Below are 21019 nucleotides of genomic sequence, written 5' to 3'. Positions count from 1 at the left end.
AGAGGTATAAAAACTAAGAAATACCTTTTTATTCAAGGACAGATCTAATTACCCATAAGGTAATTAGAATAACCCAATTTATTGCGTCATTATATTGAGATAGTTAAACATTGTATAGACGCTATGTATGTACATATCATCGCCCCAATTTTGGATTTAGGTTATATCTCGATAACATTTCCTGTTGTTGTTCAGTTTTTACTATATAGTAAAAACCTAAAAAAAAAACATTATCAATAGTGACATAGTTTTTCTATGTATGCGTCAGATTTTTACTGAATATATTTTTCCTTAATCTTGTGATAATTAATTAATTTGATATAGAATTACCATCCATTTTTAATTGACAGTGAAACGTATAGCCATGTAATGTAGTTTTGTATTATTTAACCCAGTATATTATTTATTTTCGCATCGCAGAATAATTTAGTTTATGTCTATTATGTACCTTTTGATTATGGTGTCGCTTTACGTGGAAGGCGAAGTTGTGAGTGTGTTGTATTTTTTTAATAATTGTGATTGTGGAGAAAGAAGTTAAGTGTATTTTATATGATAATGATGTCAGTTTAGAAATGATTTAACGTAATGTAATATTATCGCCCCCATTTTTGTATATATATTGTTATCAATAAAGTATGTTAGCCAGAATTCTATTTGAATAAGGTTTTACCTAGGAATTTAATTAAGTATTTTAATACATTGCTGGACCTTTCTGTCACTCTCCTGACCCAATTCCCTACAGTACTCGAGACTATAATTCATTTTATTTATTTCGATTTGGTCTTTTTAAAATTTACAATAAATTAGGTAATTGTTGATGTTTACAGATAAAAGAGTTTTTGGATTTCCAACCTTTTACTACATATAAAATTGGATCTAAATATTTATTGTCTCTTAACAATGCATTGTTTTTAAATAATTTGACATTTAAAATGTAAAATAACATGTTTTTAGTTTAGATGTTATATTTTAACGAATTTCACAAGCAATTTTATTATTTAATATTGTATAAAATAAAATGGGTTCTCAAAAAGGTGAAGCAGATGATGACACAGCAAGTACAGTTCCAATTGAAGAAGAAGTCACACAATTTTTGGACCATTGTGATATAAACTTTCAACCCTTCGCAAAGGAAAAACTGATAGAAGAACTTATCTCTAAAGTTACAGTGCAGAAAATTGATAAAAATAATCCAAGAAACAAAGACTCGCACAAAACCTGAAAAAGTGAAGCAAATTCTGGATGAAGATCAAGCATGCAACACATTGGCCGTTCCATAGGAAAAGTTTTCAGTTGCAATTAAAAACCGACTTGAAAATCGTGAACGCCCTGCAACCAAAGAACGAAGAGAAATAGTTCGTGTCTTAGCCTCTGAGGTTATGGATAAGTGCAATCCAGCAAAACGAAATGATATACGTATTCTGGTTCACAAAATAATTAGTCGTTATCCAGATCCGTTTGTTGACAAAACCTTTGGAAACACTACCAATGATGATGGAAGCACTTCGTTATTTACCCAAATAGAAAACCGGGTTTATAATGAAAAACGCACCTCCTGTGGCAGTAGTTCAAGCTCAAAAAACACATTAAATGTTGAAAGCAAGAAAAGAAAGTCTTATGGGTGCAAATTGTGGAATCCAAAACCTGTTAAAAGTTCAATAGATGTTGAAGAGATAAGAATGAATTTATTTCTTTTTTATCAAAACAAAGAAACGGATATTTCAAAACTTCATCAACTAATTGAGCAATGTTACCCTTCCATCCGAGAAATTATAAATTTGTCAACTTTTTCAATTTCAAAACTAAAATCTGAATGGCCTATTTTATTTTCAATGAATGGCTTTAAAATCCATTATTCTATTTTGATGGATAAGACCTTAGATGATTTCCTAAAATCCTTTTGCGAAAATTCTCAAAAAATTTGTAAGTTTATGAGATCGATTCAACACAAAAAACCTAAAATTGCTAAAATTCTTAAGGATATTGAAGAAGCAAGAAATCTGAATTTTGTACAGCCAACATCGATGGGAACTCTAAAACTTATCTGTGGATACTTCAATGAAGATTTTTCACTATAACTTAAGGAGCTTTGTGGCCTAAAATGCATGTCTTAAATATAAAGGTGACATAAAAATATTAAAAATCCCATTGGATTTTTGTAAAACAGCTAGGTTGAAATAAAACTGTGTTTTTAACTACAAATTTTATGCTCTTTACAATTAAATATAACTAACTAAGTTATTTTATCTATTAAAATTTAGAGTGAAATATTGGAAAATATGAAAATCCCAAACACACCATGCATTATGGCAAATGGTGAGAATATCAAACCTAATTTATACTGTAGATATATTACAAAATTGTTGTTTTTCAATAAAAAAAGAATAATTGTATATATATGTTTGTTCTAGGTGTAACTGAACTAACAGCTTCAGTTTATCAATTATCAGTTGATGGAGTCGTAGTTGATAAGTGCATAGATAATGCTGCTGAAGCAATAGCAGCAATGTTTGCTTGCTTTTATTTATTTAATGTGGAATATCCAGTTGCAGGCAATGCTACTATGGAATTTTTGCAACGGTAAGCATTTAAACTGAGCTATTAAGTTGTTAAATAGTGTATTATTAAATATTTATATATACTTGAGCAAGATTGATCAAAAAAATAATCTGTTTAATTTAAAAGTGGTTGGGTTAAGTTTGTGTTAATTTTAGATTTAAATGTTTAAAATAACTTTTAATTTCCATTATTTTTTGCAGAGGAGTCGCCGATATTAACCCTGCAACCCATACTTCGAAAAGTCCACAGGCAGAAGGCAAAAAGACACGAATTAATGGAATATTACCTCGTGTTCTTACCTTGCTTAACAGCATAAAGGATTATTCCGGATAAAGCATTCAATACAACAAATTACTTTCATGTTTGAGGATTAATTTAAAAGTTTACTATGGAATAGAACTATTTACTAGCCAGGTTTTTTATCTGATTTAAAGGTTTTTAAATGTTTATGCTTTTTTAAATTAGTTTTAAAAATGTAACAGAAATCCATAACCAGTAGTTTTAGTTATTAAATAAAAGTTTACGCTTTTTAAAGAAGGCACCTTTTTTTAACAAATTCTACCAAAAAAGTGATTTACTTTACACTCTTACATTATTTACTAACCTGGGTAGCCTTTGTTGATAGTGGTAAATTCTTAATTATTTAATAATCAAAATTTAAAAGCTAACAATTGCTCTTTGCGTAAGTTCGTTATTATTCGTTTTTGTTATTATTGTAATTTCAATACAAGTATTTCTCACAAATTTGTATGAGTTTTTACAGCTAAAAATGTTAGTTATAACGATGTTTTATGGGGTCGTATGTATGTTATTATACAGAGTTTGTATAGTAAATAAACATACACGTTACTAAAATTATTTACTAAGGTTGTTTGTGAACTGATATAAGTTCACGTAAATATACAGACGATTTCTGTAAAATACTTTTACCGACAAATTTGTAAAAAAGTTTACTGAAAAGTCTTTCATTTAATTTTACAGAGTTTCTCTGGCTACTCTATTGCCAGATATTTTATGTAAAATTACAGACAAAATTTTTTACAGTGTATGCAACAAAGATACTTGGTCAATAAACTTTTGATTTAACTTTGCACGAACAATTGAGAAGTTTTTTCTTTCTTCGGGGCGTAAGCTGGTTATAACACTCGATTTTTGTAGATGTAGGCCCAATCTAACACCCTTTAAATCTTCTAACCAACGGTTAAATTTAGCCGTTAATTCAAACCTAGCGATGAAATCCTCCCACGACGACTGCCCATCGAATATGTCCACTGTCACAGTGTCCAAGCGTGGTGAACAACCCTCCGCCAATTTGCTAGCCTGCTAGTAACACCTTTCTTTTAAATTTAGTGCTTCTGTAAATCTACTTTGGCGCTTTGTTTCGGTAATCTCTACCTTGGCGCTTTGCAACATATTGTTGGCTTCTTCTGTCGCGTCAATTGTTGCTTCATTTAAAATACCTTGCAGGTCTTGATCTTTTTTTTTTGGTTGAAGTATAACTTCTTGTAGCTGCTTCATTGTTTCGTTGTTTTCTTTCTAATGAAGACTTTAACCTTTGTTTCTATGTTTTTGTATCTCGTTATTAAATCAGATACCACCTCTTCAACTCTATTATTCATTTTAGCATGAAATTCTCAATTTGTTTTTTTTAATTGTACATTGACTTCTTCTATTATTCTTTTGTGTATTTCATTAGTCTTTTCCTGAAGCAAATTTTCTATTTCTTCGTGCAATTTAAAAGAAATTTCCGAATCGTCCAACACATTTTCTTGAGATCTCGGCAGGACCTTTGTAACGTTTTTTTTTTTAAAATCACTTAATTTTATTATGTAATCACAATTTATTAACTTTATTGTCCCCTTATTCAAATAAAATCAGGTTAAACGCCATATATACAATAACAAAAATGCTATATAATATAATACTCCTAATCCAAATTTAACGATCATACGAAACTATTAGAACAAAAGTAAAAGATCATACTAAACTATCAGATCAAAAGTAGCATACACTAAAAGTGCACTTTACAAAAACGATAAAAAAAGTGATTCATTGATAACAAGGCAAGTTTAGAGCCCCCGAGGAAGTGTTAGCGCCAAAACACGCACAAAGTTCACTGCAGTTACTTTGACCCAGTCTTGAGTTGCCTGTGGCAGTTTGAGATATTGTAACGATTTTGCCTGTTATTCTTTTGTATAAAAAGCCGTATCTATATTTTATTGCGTAAGATTACAAGCAACCGTCCACAAACTCGTAACACGAATACTAATCAATACATTCCAATTCCAATAACACGAATACTAATCAATACATTCCAATTCCAACGTCCACAAACTCGTAACACGAATACTACTCAATACATTACAATTAAACAGTTAAACCAACAAGTCACGTGATACAGAACACGTGATAATGATAAGGCATAATGACGAGACTCCAGGTGCAAACACGTGACAAAGAATAGATTAGACTTGGAGTAAACAAGAAAATGGCGTATTTGTTACAATATTATAATTGCCCGAAAAATAAGCTGCTAATTAAGTGCTGGCTCAGCAGGAGTTCATACTGTTTATAGCGCCTTACTTAAGGGCTCTACAGCATGAAAGCAGTGGGGATCGAACATAGGATCTCGTGTTTGTTCGAACTACCACACCACGCTGCCGGTTTTACAAGTTTCGTGCTAAACAAGCTACTAAACGGCTGTGTTAAGTTTTGTGGATATTTTTGTCTTATTAATAAAAATTACACACACTCTGTGCAAGTTCGTATTTTGTTTAAATTTTGTATTTTTACGCTATGTCAAATAGGAGTTAAATATTAAATATTGTCCTTAAGCCTTGAGTTGCCAATTCTGTAACGAAAACCTTTAAAAATTTATATAAAAACGACAAAAAATGCTTTAAACTTGAATCACATACCATAAGAAATTTTGGCTATATATTTTATATCATAAAAAATGTATAAAACAGTTTATGTAAAATTAAAATCTTTAAATTTATTTACTCAAACATTTTTCAAGAATATTTATATTTATACTAAACTGGATTTATTTTATCCCCTTTTAAACTTAATTTATTTTCTTTCATTTTACGGTTCTTACATTTTACTTCTTAATGGACTTCGAACCCTAACTATTTACCGCTAGTAGACGCAATTTAAATTTTTAATTAAAGTCATTTTTAGAAATCTAAAACGAAGAAAAAAATCGATTTATTTAATATTTTTGAATTTTTATTTTAAAACGTAATTTTAAGTTTATAAATTATTGATTTTATTTGTTTTTAAAAAATATGACGTAATATGCCGGTGACTTGTCATTTGATTATGACGGAATAATAAAAAAATGCTTACGTAATAGCACTGAAAATCGGCGATCTGCCGGTATAAGATCAGAAACGAAATTAAAAAAATTAATGTCGCATTAAAAAATTGCAATAATAAAAAAATGCTTTAATTTTAATGTTACAGAAAAAAAAAACGTCAGACTGTCGGTTGTCACGCTAAGTTTGTTTCTATTAGTTAAAATGTCAGACTGTCTGGCATGGAATTAGTATTAAAATTCTCCCTAAGTTAAAATCAAATTTTCGACAGACAGACTGTCGGTTGTCACGCTTAGTTTGTTTCTATCAGTCAAAATGTCAGACTATCAGACATGGAATTAGTAATAAAATTCTCCCTAAGTTAAAATCGAATTTCTGACAGTCGGACTAAACTGTGTACGTGCAAAACTGTGGTTGTCACATCACAAATATTAACATTTCTTGTAAAATAAATTGCGTAACAATCGCAGCAACGTTTTTATAAAGACTAAAAGAAAACTTAATTCTAAAATAAAATGCTAAAAAATCAATTTACCAACTTTTAGAATTGTTAAAATATTAGTTGTTTTAAATCTGACTTGCTGTAGTCAGTAGTTTTCTATTTTATATATATTTTTGGAGCCCCATTAGCGTCGTTCGTTGGTTTAAACGGGTAGTACTAAAATAAATGCGGAAAAAGGCGGAATTTGCAGGGGGAGATTAACCAGTCTGGAAAATAGGGCAGCGTGCACGCATGAGATTTTTTTCGGTGAAAAAAATGCACGCCCAAAATTAACGTTTTGCACGCCTGGTTTTTAAAAGAATTTGTGTACGCGCAATGCTGATGCCTTGTATATTTAAGCCAGATTTTAGTATAGCACGCCAACATAAATCAAGCGTGCACGCGTAGATCGAATATCGTAGTATGTGTGCACGCCCGGTCACGTCTTTTTTTACGCTTGCACGCACGAGATCTCGTCGAAAACTGCCCTACTTTCCAAACTGGGAGATTAGGGTAAGGTTATAAAAATTCCGCCTATTCTGCATAAACTTTGCGGACGACCCCAATAGAGCTACCATTTTTTGAGTTAATTTAGTCAGTCTGTCTGTCAGTTAGTTAAACTTACAATTTAATCATTTCAGGTGATGATTTTGGGGTAACAAATATCATTTTAAATTTCGGTCGTAAAGTTGACCTTTTTACATTGAGGATAAATAAATATAAAAAACAGTTGTTAAACAACAAAAGTTGTTTTGTTTTAGATTTATTTATTTTTAATTTTAAAATGACGGAAGAGGAGGTCCCGATAATTTCAACTTTTGATTTGTTTCTTATTTCATCGATCCTCGGATTTGTTGTTTACTGGTTCGTCTTCAAAAAAGATGAAAAACCAAACGATGAAGAATTTAAAAAGTTGACCGTTGTGTAAGTTTATTTTTAAAAATTAAGGTTCTGAGTTTGGTTCCCTTTTATAGCGATTTTGTAAAAGGCGCTATAAACAATTTAAACTTCTAAATTTGTCAGTTTAATTATCGAACAATTATAATCAATATTATTTCAAACTGCCACAGGCAACTCGAGAACTGGGTCGGGGTAACTGATGTTACTCTATGTTTAGGTCGCGCATTCGACCTTTCCACATTGAGGATAAAGATAAATACAAATATATAAAAAAATAAAAAATAATCCATAATTTCTCAAATTGTCGAGGATACTCGAGACTGGGTTGGAGTAACTGATGTTATTCTATGTTTAGGTCGCGCATTCGACTTTCCCACATCGAGGATAAAGATAATACAAATATATACAAAAAAATATTCCATAATATTTCAAACTACCACAGGCAACTCAAGACTGGGTTGGGGTAACTGATGTTACTCTATGTTTAGGTCGTGAAGTATACATTTCCACATTGAGAAATAATAAGTACAAAACATTATTTGTATATAAGGGTAGGTATAATGGTATTACTTAAACTGAAAGTTATTTATGAAATTTGGGGTTAAACCTAAAAAGTTTAATTTTTGCATTTTTTAAATTTTAGGCAATCCACTTTTGTTAGAAGTGAATCCATGGAGGCCGGGTTTATTCCAAGAATGAAAAAAGCGGTAAATATGATTTTTCAATGAAATAGTTTTTTAAATTAAAAAACAATAAAAAAGGCACTTTTTTGTAATTATATATAAATTTATCCTTGATGTGGGGAGGTCGAATGTGGGACTAACAACAGTTACCCGACCCAGTCCCGAGTTGCCTTTTGGAATATTATTAATTATAATTGCCCGGTAATTATGCTACTGACCAACCGTTAGCTTAGCAGGAGTTTATATCGTTAATAGCGCCTTACTCAAGGGCGCTACAGCATAAGAGCAGTGGGGATTGAACCCACAACCTTATGGTGGTGTAGTAAGTGTTCTTACCAGTACACCACACTGCCAGTGTATAGCACGTCTTTAACTTTGAAAATTATCTTCGGACCTGTTCGCTTTTCTTCTGATATGTAAACTGCTAAAATCTGAATGTCAACCAAGTTTAAAAACTTTAATTTTGTTAAATAGCAGCTTATTTCGCGTAAATGAGGCGCTATAAACGGTAAAAACTTCTGCTGAGCCAGCACCTAATCAGCAGTATAATTATCGGGCAATTATAATCAATATTATTTCAAACTGCCACAGGCAACTCGAGACTGGGTCGGGGTAACTGATGTTACTTTATGTTTAAATCGTGAATACAACTAATCTTCTTACATCGAGGATAAATAAATATTAAAAAAAAATAATTCAAAAAAATGTTAAAAAATCCATAACTATTTACAGAATCGCAATATAGCAATATTGTATGGCTCCCAAACTGGTACAGCCGAAGAATTTTCAGGCAGATTGGCTAAAGACGCACAAAGATACGGCATGAAAGCACTGGTACTCGACCCAGAAGGTATTTTCTATAATTTTTTCTAAAAATTTCATCAAAAAGTTTTTTTTTTAAATTTTTCATTTAAAAAAAAATTTTTTTTTTAAAAAAAATTTTTTTTTTAAAGCCGGACTTTTTATTGGACTTCGGGCTAATTTTTTATCCAAAACCCAGTCTTGTTTCCATGGCCATTTAGCACATTAACCTTTTTATTGAAATGTTTATTTTGTCAGGCTTAAACTTGTTATTGCTTTAGTTATAAAACATCTTATTGCAAGTATTGGCACAACAAATATTAATAACTAACTTAATATGGCATTTTTAAACTTCCTTTTATGAAACTTCCTGCTTTTTATATTGTTCTTTTTATAAAACTTCCTGTTTAACGCTAAACAAGCTGTTTTTCTATTGTTTATTGCATGAAAAACACAAATTATAAGTAAGGATATTACCATGTAGGGTTTAAAAAATAAGTTACGCCGGCAGCGTAGTGTAGTGGTAAGAACACTTGCTACACCACCATGATGTCGTAGGTTTAATCCCCGCCGCTCACAAGCTGTAGCGCCCATAAGTATGGCGCTATAAACGGTATGAACTCCTGCTGAGCCGACACTTAATCAGCAGCCTAATTATCGGGCAATTATAATTTATAATGTCCCAAACTGCTAAAGGCAACTCGAGACTGGGTCGGATTAACTGATGTTACTTATGTTTAAGTTGCGCATTTGACCTTCCCACATCGAGGATAAAGATACAAAAAACACACCACTTATACACAAACAGAATTAATTGTGTTCGAACAAACCTGTAATGCTTTATTTTTATTCGGCCGTCTAAAAAATTTAAGTCATACAATTTGGCATTTTTACTGTCTTACAGATATTTGTAGGTGATTTTTTGTTAAATTACACATTTAAATTGACATTAACCCAATTAATACGGCCAATACTAGATTAAATGACAGTTTATGTCAGACTGTCCGCCTATATTTTACTGTAAACTTGTGGTTTGGCATGTTTCAAAGTGTCCGTCGGTCAGACAGCTTAACTGCCGTTTTAAAATTGATTAAACTCGTATTTTTTTTGTATATATCTTTATCCTCGATGTGGGAAAGTCGAATGCGCAACTTAACCATAGAGTAAGATAAGTTACTTCGACCGAGTCTCGAGTTGCCTGTGGCAGTTTGGGATATTATAGATTATAATTGCCCGATAATTATGCTGCTGATTAAGTGCTGACTCAGCAGGAGTTTATATCGTTTATAGCGCCTTACTCAAAGATGCTACAGCATGGAAGCAGTGGGTATTGAACCCACGACCTCATATGTGGTGTAGCAAGTGTTCTTACCACTACACCACGCTGCCGGATTTTACTTACTAACTAAAAACTATTCAAATTTTATTCTACATTTTAATTTTATCCATGTTGCTTTTTATCAATAAAATATAGCTTTAACTAACAAAATCGCGTTTGCGCTACTAGCCTAAGCATTTGCATAACCGTGTACCAAAAAAGCCAATTTTTGTTTTATGTTTTTGCGCTTAAAATTTTAATTTATTCAATTTTTAAATGGTTTTTAGAAATTGAATTGGACGATTTAGCCAAGTTGACGGAAATAGAGAATTCGTTGGTGATTTTCTGTATGGCAACATATGGTGAAGGAGATCCAACCGATAATGCTCAAGATTTTTATGACTGGCTAAAGAACGGAGAAACTCAACTAGATGGAATTAAATTTGCGGTAAGTTCTAAGAAATTTGGGTTTGATACCCATTGCTCTAAGAAATTTGGGTTTGATTCCCATTCCTGGGTTTGATTCCCATTGCTGGCATGTTGTAGCATTCTTAAGTAAGGCCTGAGATGTTGGGTTTGATTCCCACTACTGGCATGTTGTAGCATCCTTGGGTGACCCTGAGATCTTGGGTTTGATTCCCACTTCTGGCATGTTGTAGCATTCTCAAGTAAGACCTAGGATCCTGGGTTTGATTCCCATTTCTGGCATGTTGTAGCATTCTTAAGTAAGACCTAGGATCCTGGGTTTGATTTTCACTGCTGGCATGTTGTAGCATCATTGAGTAAAACTAGAGATCCTGGGTTTGATTCTCACTGCTTGCATGTTATAGTATCCTTAAGTAAGACCTAAGATCCTTAATTTGATTTCTACTGTTGGCATGTTGTAACATTCTTAAGTAAGACCTGAGATCCTGGGTTTGATTCCCACTGCTGGCATTTTGTAGCATTCGTGTAAGGCCTGAGATCCCGGGTTTGATTTCCACTGCTGGCATGTTGTAGCATCTTTGGGTGACCCTGAGGTCTTGGGTTTGATTTCCACTGCTGGCATGTTGTAACATTCTTAAGTAAGACCTGAGATCCTGGGTTTGATTCCCACTGCTGGCATGTTGTAACATTCTTAAGTAAGACCTGAGATCCTGGGTTTGATTCCCACTGCTGGCATTTTGTAGCATTTGTGTAAGGCCCGAGATCCCGGGTTTGATTTCCACTGCTGGCATGTTGTAGCATCCTTGAGTAAAACTAGAGATCTCAGGTTTGATTCCCACTTTAGGCATGTTGTTACATTCTTAAGTAAGACATGAGATCCTGGGTTTGATTTCCACTGCTGGCATGTTGTTACACTCTTAAGTAAGACCTGAGATCCTGGGTTTGATTCCCACTGCTGGCATGTTGTAGCATCCTTGAGTAAAACTAGAGATCTCGGGTTTGATTCCCACTTTTGGCATGTTGTTACATTCTTAAGTAAGACCTGAGATCCTGGGTTTGATTCCCACTGCTGGCATGTTGTAGCATCCTTGAGTAAAACTAGAGATCTCGGGTTTGATTCCCACTTTTGGCATGTTGTTACATTCTTAAGTAAGACCTGAGATCCTGGGTTTGATTCCCACTGCTGGCATGTTGTAATATTCTTAAGTAAGACCTGAGATCCTGGGTTTGATTCCCACTGCTGGCATGTTGTAGCATCCTTGAGTAAAACTAGAGATCTCGGGTTTGATTCCCACTTTTGGCATGTTGTTACATTCTTAAGTAAGACCTGAGATCCTGGGTTTGATTCCCACTGCTGGCATGTTGTAATATTCTTAAGTAAGACCTGAGATCCTGGGTTTGATTTCCACTGCTGGCATGTTGTAATATTCTTAAGTAAGACCTGAGATCCTGGGTTTGATTCCCACTACTGGCATGTTGTAGCATCCTTAAGTGGGACTTAAGATCCTGGGTTTGATTCCTACTGCTGGCATGTTGTATCATCATTAAATAAGACCTGAAATCCTGGGTTTGATTCCCACTGCTGACATGTTGTAACATCATTAAGTAAGATCTTATTGCTTTAAATAACTTTAAATTAAAATTTTTAGGTATTTGGTCTGGGGAATAAAACTTACGAGCATTACAACTCGATGGGAATTTATTTGGACAAGAGAATGGAGGAATTAGGAGGTGAACGAATTTATCAACTTGGTCTTGGAGATGATGATACCAAGTAAAAATATTTTATTTATTAGGAATTGACCAATAATAAAAGATTTTATTTTTTTAAATTTTTTTTTTCAGTCTTGAATTTTTTTTTTTATTTTATATTTTTTTTCTTTAGCAGTTTGGAATATTATAGATTATTATTGCCGGTAATTATGCTCCTGATTAAGTGCTGGCTTAGCAGGGGTTTATACTGTTTATAGCGCCTTAATCAAGAGCGCTACATCATGAGAACAGTGGGGATTAAACCCTGGACCTCATATTGTGTAGCAAGTGTTCTTACCACTACACCACGCTGCCGGTTTATTTTTTTTTGTTAAATAATTTTTTTATTAAAAACTTGTTTTTAGTATCGAAGAAGATTTTGTAACTTGGAAAGAAGGATTCTGGCCGTCAGTCTGCCAGAAATTTGGAGTTGAGGCTTCCGCGGAAGATCAATCTTTCCGCGCCTATAATTTCAAGAAGTTTGAAGCGGACGAAGTTGACAAAAACACGATCTATTCTGGAGAGGCTGCTAGGCTTCATTCTTATAAAAACCAAAGACCGTAAGTTTTATTTTATTTTGTGTATAATAAGTTTCAACATATTATTGTCCATTTAAAACTTTTATTTTTTTATGTTTATCCTCGATGTAATTTTTTACTAAACTGACTCATCTCCAAAATCCTAACTTTTAAAACAACATTTTATATATTTTTGAAATTTTATATATTTTTAAATAATTGAAGGGTATTTCCCTAAAGGGGGGACGTATCAGGGGGAAAATTGTCTTAGTTGGGCAGGGTTCATAGTTACTTGTGAATATTAAGTGATGTGCCGATCGCCGTTTTTTATAATCGAAATCGGCTCGTAATCGTAATATTTATTTTGGTCAGATCAGATCACGATCGGATAACGTGACCGAACAATCGGTAACTTTATCGTCACTAAATACAAAAAAAAATTGACCTTGTATGTTAAACACTTCTACTTATTCACAAGTTTAAATATTTAACCTTAATATTCAGTATCATTTACAAGAACTAAAAACAATTTTACCAGCACGGAAATAAAGCGCTGTAAAAGTTTATGGAAATCTATGTGGTTAAGGCATGTAAAGTGCGTGTTTATTTGTGACGTAATTACCGATCTGCCGATTTTGGACCTTGATCGGGTGATCGCAAAATACCTTCAAAAATCGACGATTTACGATCACCATTTTGATCGGCACATCACTAATATTAAGGCCTTTAAGTTAACATACCTCTTAAAAAATAATAATTTCAATTCAATTTGCAGACCTTATGATGCCAAGAACCCATACTTGTCTCAAGTTTTAGTGAATCGAGAATTGCATAAAGGAGGGGATCGATCTTGTTTGCATATTGAATTTGATATTACAGGAACCAAAATAAGGTCGAAAATAATCTTTAATAACTTTTTTTAGATTTATGTAGAAGGCCAACTTAATGGCTTAAACATAGAGTAACATCAGTTACCCTGACCCAGTCTCGAGTTGCTTGTAACAGTTTGAAATATTATGTAGATCATATTTGCCCAATAATTATGCTGCTGATTAAGTGTTGGCTTAGCAGAAGTTTATACTGTTTATAGTGCCTTACTTAAGGGCGCTACAGCATGAGAGTGGGGATTGAACCCAACTTACAATTAACAAAGTATAAAGTGTCAGTGAGACAAAAATGTTGTAAAGTGGACAACAAAAATGTCTAAAAAGCGACATCTTGTGGCAGTTAGAACACTTGGCTTAATAACATAAGGTCCTGAGTTCGATCCCTCCTGCTCTCATGCTGTAACATAATGGGCATTATTACAATATTTCCATTGGCAACGTAACACCAAAACTAGGGCCGGGGTAACTGATGTTACCCTTTGTTTAGGTCGTGAAGTCGACTTTTTTACATCAAGGATAAATTACTTAAAAATATGTGTAACAATGGTTGATATTAATAACAATGAGTAACAATGTAAGACTTATTTAACAATGAGTAACAATGTAAGACTTGTTTAACAATGAGTAACAATGTAAGACTTGTTTAACAATGAGTAACAATGTAAGACTTGTTTAACAATGAGTAACAATGTAAGACTTGTTTAACAATGAGTAACAATGTAAGACTTGTTTAACAATGAGTAACAATGTAAGACTTGTTTAACAATGAGTAACAATGTAAGACTTGTTTAACAATGAGTAACAATGTAAGACTTATTTAACAATGAGTAACAATGTAAGACTTGTTTAACAATGAGTAACAATGGTTGATATTTATAACAATGAGTAACAATGTGAGACTTATTTAACAATGAGTAACAATGTAAGACTTGTTTAACAATGAGTAACAATGGTTGATATTTATAACAATGAGTACCAATGTAAGACTTATTTAACAATGAGTAACAATGTAAGACTTGTTTAACAATGAGTAACAATGGTTGATATTTATAACAATGAGTACCAATGTAAGACTTATTTAACAATGAGTAACAATGTAAGACTTGTTTAACAATGAGTAACAATGTAAGACTTGTTTAACAATGAGTAACAATGTAAGACTTGTTTAACAATGAGTAACAATGTAAGACTTGTTTAACAATGAGTAACAATGTAAGACTTGTTTACCAATGAGTAACAATGGTTGATATTTATAACAATGAGTAACAATGTGAGACTTATTCAACAATGAGTAACAATGTAAGACTTGTTTAACAATGAGTAACAATGTAAGACTTGTTTAACAATAAGTAACACTGGTTGATATTTATAACAATGAGTAACAATGTGAGACTTATTTAACAATGAGTAACAATGTAAGACTTGTTTAACAATGTGTAACAATGGTTGATATTTATAACAATGAGTAACAATGTAAGACTTGTTTAACAATGTGTAACAATGGTTGATATTTATAACAATGAGTACCAATGTAAGACTTGTTTAACAATGAGTAACAATGTAAGACTTGTTTAACAATGAGTAACAATGGTTGATATTTATAACAATGAGTACCAATGTAAGACTTATTTAACAATGAGTAACAATGTAAGACTTGTTTAACAATGAGTAACAATGGTTGATATTTATAACAATGAGTACCAATGTAAGACTTATTTAACAATGAGTAACAATGTAAGACTTGTTTAACAATGAGTAACAATGTAAGACTTGTTTAACAATGAGTAACAATGTAAGACTTGTTTAACAATGAGTAACAATGTAAGACTTGTTTAACAATGAGTAACAATGTAAGACTTGTTTACCAATGAGTAACAATGGTTGATATTTATAACAATGAGTAACAATGTGAGACTTATTCAACAATGAGTAACAATGTAAGACTTGTTTAACAATGAGTAACAATGTAAGACTTGTTTAACAATAAGTAACACTGGTTGATATTTATAACAATGAGTAACAATGTGAGACTTATTTAACAATGAGTAACAATGTAAGACTTGTTTAACAATGTGTAACAATGGTTGATATTTATAACAATGAGTAACAATGTAAGACTTGTTTAACAATGTGTAACAATGGTTGATATTTATAACAATGAGTACCAATGTAAGACTTGTTTAACAATGAGTAACAATGTAAGACTTGTTTAACAATGAGTAACAATGGTTGATATTTATAACAATGAGTAACAATGTAAGACTTGTTTAACAATGAGTAACAATTTAGATATGAGGCTGGTGACCATGTTGCAATTTATCCTACGAATGATGCCGCTGTTGTTGAAAAACTTGGGAAACGCTTGGAAATTGATTTGGAAACCCTGTTTTCTCTTGACAATGTTGACGGTAAGTTCAGTTTTTGAGAAAAATATTTTAAAAAATTTCAAAAAAATTGTTTTTACCCATCTATATATAATGAAGCTTAGTGGCCGATTTAAATAAAACATTCAATTTATAAACCTACAGAACAAATAAAACTGCCATTTGTGGTGTGTGAGTAAATTATCTAGGCCAAATACTAATTAAGAATTGTGACCTTATTTCGAAAATTAAAATTAGAATTTTTTTACTTTCATCAAAATTGAAAAAAAATTTAGTTTTAAATTTTTTTTAGGTTTTTTACCAAATTTCAGTATTTTTGACCCAAATTTGAGTATTTTGACCCAAATTTTAGTATTTTCGACCCAAATTTTATGATTTTGACCCAAATTTGAGTATTTTTGACCCAAATTTTAGTATTTTTGACCCAAATTTCAGTATTTTCGACCCAAATTTTATGATTTTGACCCAAATTTCAGTATTTTTGATCCAAATTTTAGTATTTTCGACTCAAATTTTATGATTTTGACCCAAAATTGAGTATTTTTGATCCAAATTCAAGTATTTTTAACCCAAATTTAAGTATTTTTGACTCAAATTTTAGTATTTTTGACCCAATTTTAAGTTTTTTCCACCCAAAACTTTTGTCGTTAACTGTTACCAAAATTGACCAAAATAAATTTCTATTTTACAGAGGATTCGAGTAAAAGGCATCCATTTCCCTGCCCTACTACCTACAGAACAGCTTTACTTCATTATTTGGACATTAATAACCCTCCGAGGACAAATGTTTTACACGAGTTTGCTGAATATTGCTCCAATGAAGAGGACAAGGAGTTTCTTAAACTTCTCTCTTCTGCTACACCTGATGGAAAGGTTTAAAGATTTTGTTTTTTAACTTTACGTAAGGATGTTACAACATGCCAGCAGTGGGTATCAAACACAGGATCTCAGGTCTTACTCAAGGGTGCTACAACATGCCAGCAGTGGGAATCAAACCCAAGACCTCAGAGCTTACTTAAGGATGTTATAACATGCCAGCAGTGAGAATCAAACGCAGGATCTCAGGTCTGACTTAAGAGTGCTACAACATGCCAGCGGTGGGAATCAAACGCAGGATCTCAGGTCTGACTTAAGAGTGCCACAACATGCTAGCAGTGGGTATCAAACCCAAGTTCTCAGAGCTTACTTTAGAATGGCACAACATGCTAGCAATAGGAATCAAACACAGGATCTCAGGTCTTACTCAAAGATGCTACAACATGCTAGCAGTGGAAATCAAACCCTGAACCACAGGTCTTATTTAAGGATGTATAGCAATTATTTTAGTTCAAAAAGTTGTTACATCGAGGATAAATAATTTGGAATATTTTGTAGCACAAATATCAAGAATGGGTGATTGATTCCCGTCGGACTCTGCTTCAAATTCTCGATGATTTGCCCTCTTGCCTGCCACCTATGGACCATATTTGTGAACTTTTGCCTAGATTGCAAGCCAGATATTATTCCATCGCCAGTTCACCTAAGGTTAGAAAACAAAAATTTTAAAAAAAATTTTAAGTTTTAAAAATTAAAAAAATGTTAATTTAAATATTTTTACTTTTTTGTTTGGATGACGGACAAATTTCTAAAATTTGACATAAGGTTAAAAACAGTATTTTCAACCCAAATTTAAGTATTTTTAACCTAAATTTAAGTATTTTCAACCCAAATTTAAAGAGATGGTTCGGTCGCAGAGTTTCTTTTTTAATTATGTTGGAATTTTTCCAACTTGCACGAGGATACCATTATTTTAAAAATTGGTTAAGTAGTTTTTGAGATATCGGGATTTAAACGTAAATGTTGTAAATAGGGAAAATCCCTACGCTCGCGAGTCACGTGACGCACGACGTCATCATCGTAAGATCATATGCTGGCAGACATAGAAAATGACCTTATTTTGTCTTCTCTGAGCCGTTTGTTGTACTTTTTTTAGAATTTTTTTTGCAGAAAACAAACTTAGCATGAAAAGCAAAATTTAGCCATATTATATTAGATAATTTTTACTTTTTAAGTATTTAGATAGGCCGTATTTAAAAATTTTTTTAAATTTTATTTATTTTTTTTTTGTTTTGAGAAATTAGTAAAATGACAGGACCAACGAATAATTTTTATTTAATTTTTAGGCTCATCCAACCAGCATTCATATCTGTGCCGTTGTGGTTGAATACGGGACCACGAATGGGAGGATTAATTTGGGGGTGACTACAAATTGGTTGAAAGACAAGATCCCTCGTGTGGAGGAAAATCTTTCACAACCTCGGGTGCCGATTTATATCAGAAAGTAAGTTTTTAGAGGTCCTGTAAGAGTTTAAAGTTTAAGCTCGGAATAACAACTTGAGAATCAAACCCAGGATCTCAGGTTTTTCTTAAGGATGCTACAACATGCCAGCAGTAGGAATCAAACCCAGGATCTTAAGTCTTACCTTAAGATGCTACATCATGCCAGCAGTGGGAATCAAACCCAGGATCTCAGGTTTTACCCAAGGATCCTACAACATGCCAGCAGTGGGAATCAAACCCGGGATCTCATGTCTTACTTAAGAATGTTACAACATGCCAGCAGTGGGAATCAAACCCAGGATCTCAGGTTTTACCCAAGGATCCTACAACATGCCAGCAGTGGGAATCAAACCCGGGATCTCAGGTCTTACTTAAGAATGTTACAACATGCCAGCAGTGAGAATCAAACCCAGGATCTCAAGTCTTACTCAAGGATGCAACTACATGCCAGCAGTGGCAATTAAACCCAGGATTTTAGGTTTTACTTAAGGATGCTACAACATGCCAGCAGTGGGAATTAAACCCAGGGTTTTAGGTTTTACTCAAGGATGCTACAACATGCCAGCAGTGGGAATTAAACCCAGGGTTTTAGGTTTTACTCAAGGATGCTACAACATGCCAGCAGTGGGAATCAAACCCAGGATCTCAAGTCTTACTTAAGGATGCTACAACATGCCAGTAGTGGGAATCAAACCCAGGATCTCAGGTCTTACTTAAGGATGCTACAACATGCCAGCAGTGGAAATCAAACCCAGGATCTCAGGTCTTACTCAAGAATGCTACAACATGCCAGCAGTGGGAATCAAAATCAGGATCTCAAGTCTTATTCAAGGATGTTACAACATGCGAGCAGTGGGAATCAAACCCAGGATCTCAGGTTTTACTCAAGGATGTTACAACATGCCAGCAGTGGGAATCAAACCCAGGATCGCAGGTTTTACTGAAGGATGTTACAACATGCCAGCAGTGGGAATTAAACCCAGGATCTCAGGTCTTACTTAGGGATGCTACAACATGCCAGCAGTGGGAATTAAAACTAGAACTACATGTAGTTAAAAATAGTAAAAATAAGTGTTTAAACCACTACTTCACGCTGTAGAAATAAAAAAAAAATTTTAAATTTTTAACAACCTTTTTTTTAAGATCCCAGTTTCGTTTGCCGTTCAAAGTGAGCCATCCAGTGTTGATGGTTGGGCCTGGGACGGGGTTAGCCCCATTTATTGGGTTTATACAAGACCGGGAGCACAACAGGAAGATGGGTAAGGAGGTTGGAAGAACGGTTCTCTACTTTGGATGCAGGAAGAAAGACGAGGATTTTATTTACCAAGAGGAGCTCAGAAATTGGTAAAATTTCATAAATTAAAAAGAAATTTAAAACGTTAAACAATGTTTTAGTATTTTATATTTTGTGCATTTTTTCCTTTTTTCTGTTAGTTTATTTTTTGTTTCTTAATTTTTCTTGCCGGCGGCTTGATTTAGTGGTCAGAACACTTTCCTATCATACAAAAGGTCCTTGGTTTGATTCCTACTGATCTTATGCTGTAGCGCCTTTGAGTAAGGCACTATAAACGATATAAACTCCTGCTGAGCCAGCACTTAATCAGCAGAATAATTATCGGGCAATTATAATCTATAATATCCCAAACTGCCACTGGCAACTCGGGACTGGGTAACTTTATGTTTAGTTCGTATAATCGACCTTCCACAGCGAGGATAAAGATTTATACAAAAAAAGAATCATTTTCTGTTTTTTTTTTGTCTGTTTCTTTTTTGTTCTGTTCTTTCATTTTCTGTTCCTTCATTTTTTTTTCTCCTAATTTTCACTCGTATTTGTTTTTACTTCCAGGGAGAAAGAAGGAGTTCTGGGTGAATTAAATCTCGCATTTTCTCGAGATAGTGACAAGAAAGTTTATGTCCAACATTTAATCTCTGAGCACAAGCAGTCAGTTTGGGATATTATCAATAAGCAAGGACATATCTACGTATGCGGGTGAGTCAAATCTGAAAATTAGTAAAATTTTAGCTTTTTATATTTATTTTTTGATGTAGGAAGCTTGACTTAACATCAAGATCTTTTTTCTTGGATATAATTTTTTATAATTGCCCACCAACTAATTTGCTGATTCGGTTTGCTCAGCAAAAATGTATGCCATTTTTTTTTTGTATATATCTTTATCCTCGATGTGGGAAAGTCCAATGCGCAACTTAAATATAGAATAACATCAGTTACTCTGACCAAGTCTTGAGTTGCCTGTGGCAGTTAGGGATATTATAGATTATAATTGCCCGATAATTATACTGCTAATTAAGTGCTGGCTCAGCAGGAGTTTATACCGTTTATAGCGCCTTACTTAAGGGCGCTACAGCATGAGATCAGTGGGGATTGAACTCTTGACCTCATGTCTGGTGCTGCCGGTTTATAGTACCTTACTTAAGAGCGGTACACAAAAAGCAGTAGGGATCAAACCTAGGACCTTATGTAGTGTTATCCTCTAAAATTTCTAAAAAATTTTTAAACTAATTTTTTTTAATGTTTGATTTTTTTAGTGACGCGCGTCATATGGCTAGAGATGTTCAAGATGCAATTGTGAATATTTGCCAAGAGATGGGAAATAAAACTCATCAGCAAGCGGTCGATTTTGTGAAAGGTTTGATGAACAAGGGAAGATAT

The 21019-nt window shown here is 33.2% G+C and overlaps 2 protein-coding genes across 2 annotated transcripts in view; both read left to right on the top strand.

Moving 5' to 3' along the window:
- Positions 1-1018: 1018 nt before the first annotated feature.
- LOC145755906 (uncharacterized) lies at positions 1019-2892 on the top strand. The gene is made up of 5 exons (XM_082572140.1): positions 1019-1162; positions 1281-2009; positions 2262-2316; positions 2412-2580; positions 2760-2892. The coding sequence occupies exons 1-5, from the start codon at positions 1019-1021 to the stop codon at positions 2890-2892; spliced, it is 1230 nt and encodes a 409-aa protein (XP_082428266.1).
- Positions 2893-7126: 4234 nt separating this feature from the next.
- The window catches only part of LOC145755905 (NADPH--cytochrome P450 reductase-like), an 18401-nt gene continuing 4508 nt past the window's right edge, over positions 7127-21019 (top strand). The window contains exons 1-14 of the mRNA XM_082572139.1: positions 7127-7284; positions 7904-7967; positions 8676-8793; positions 10350-10510; positions 12138-12262; positions 12606-12800; positions 13534-13650; positions 15935-16053; positions 16721-16902; positions 17404-17553; positions 18192-18349; positions 19492-19692; positions 20195-20338; positions 20896-21019. Of these exons, the coding sequence (XP_082428265.1) occupies positions 7145-7284; positions 7904-7967; positions 8676-8793; positions 10350-10510; positions 12138-12262; positions 12606-12800; positions 13534-13650; positions 15935-16053; positions 16721-16902; positions 17404-17553; positions 18192-18349; positions 19492-19692; positions 20195-20338; positions 20896-21019 (1998 nt within the window). The 5' untranslated portion in view covers positions 7127-7144. The remainder of the gene's footprint in view (positions 7285-7903; positions 7968-8675; positions 8794-10349; positions 10511-12137; positions 12263-12605; positions 12801-13533; positions 13651-15934; positions 16054-16720; positions 16903-17403; positions 17554-18191; positions 18350-19491; positions 19693-20194; positions 20339-20895) is intronic.

Source organism: Corella eumyota, chromosome 6 (genome assembly GCF_963082875.1).
Source record: "Corella eumyota chromosome 6, kaCorEumy4.1, whole genome shotgun sequence".
Lineage (NCBI taxonomy): Eukaryota > Metazoa > Chordata > Ascidiacea > Phlebobranchia > Corellidae > Corella > Corella eumyota.
The sequence above is the reverse complement of the archived record's forward strand: the minus strand, read 5'-3'. Positions and strand labels throughout refer to the sequence as shown.

What these genes read in the sequence shown, in the direction of transcription:
- LOC145755906 (XM_082572140.1), top strand. Translation starts at nt 1,019, where the DNA reads ATGGGTTCTCAAAAAGGTGAAGCAGATGATGACACAGCAAGTACAGTT. An exon ending in TAGAAGAACTTATCTCTAAA is followed by an intron (nt 1,163 to 1,280) that starts GTTACAGTGCAG and finishes GCCGTTCCATAG; the next exon opens with GAAAAGTTTTCAGTTGCAAT. An exon ending in ACCATGCATTATGGCAAATG is followed by an intron (nt 2,317 to 2,411) that starts GTGAGAATATCA and finishes TGTTTGTTCTAG; the next exon opens with GTGTAACTGAACTAACAGCT.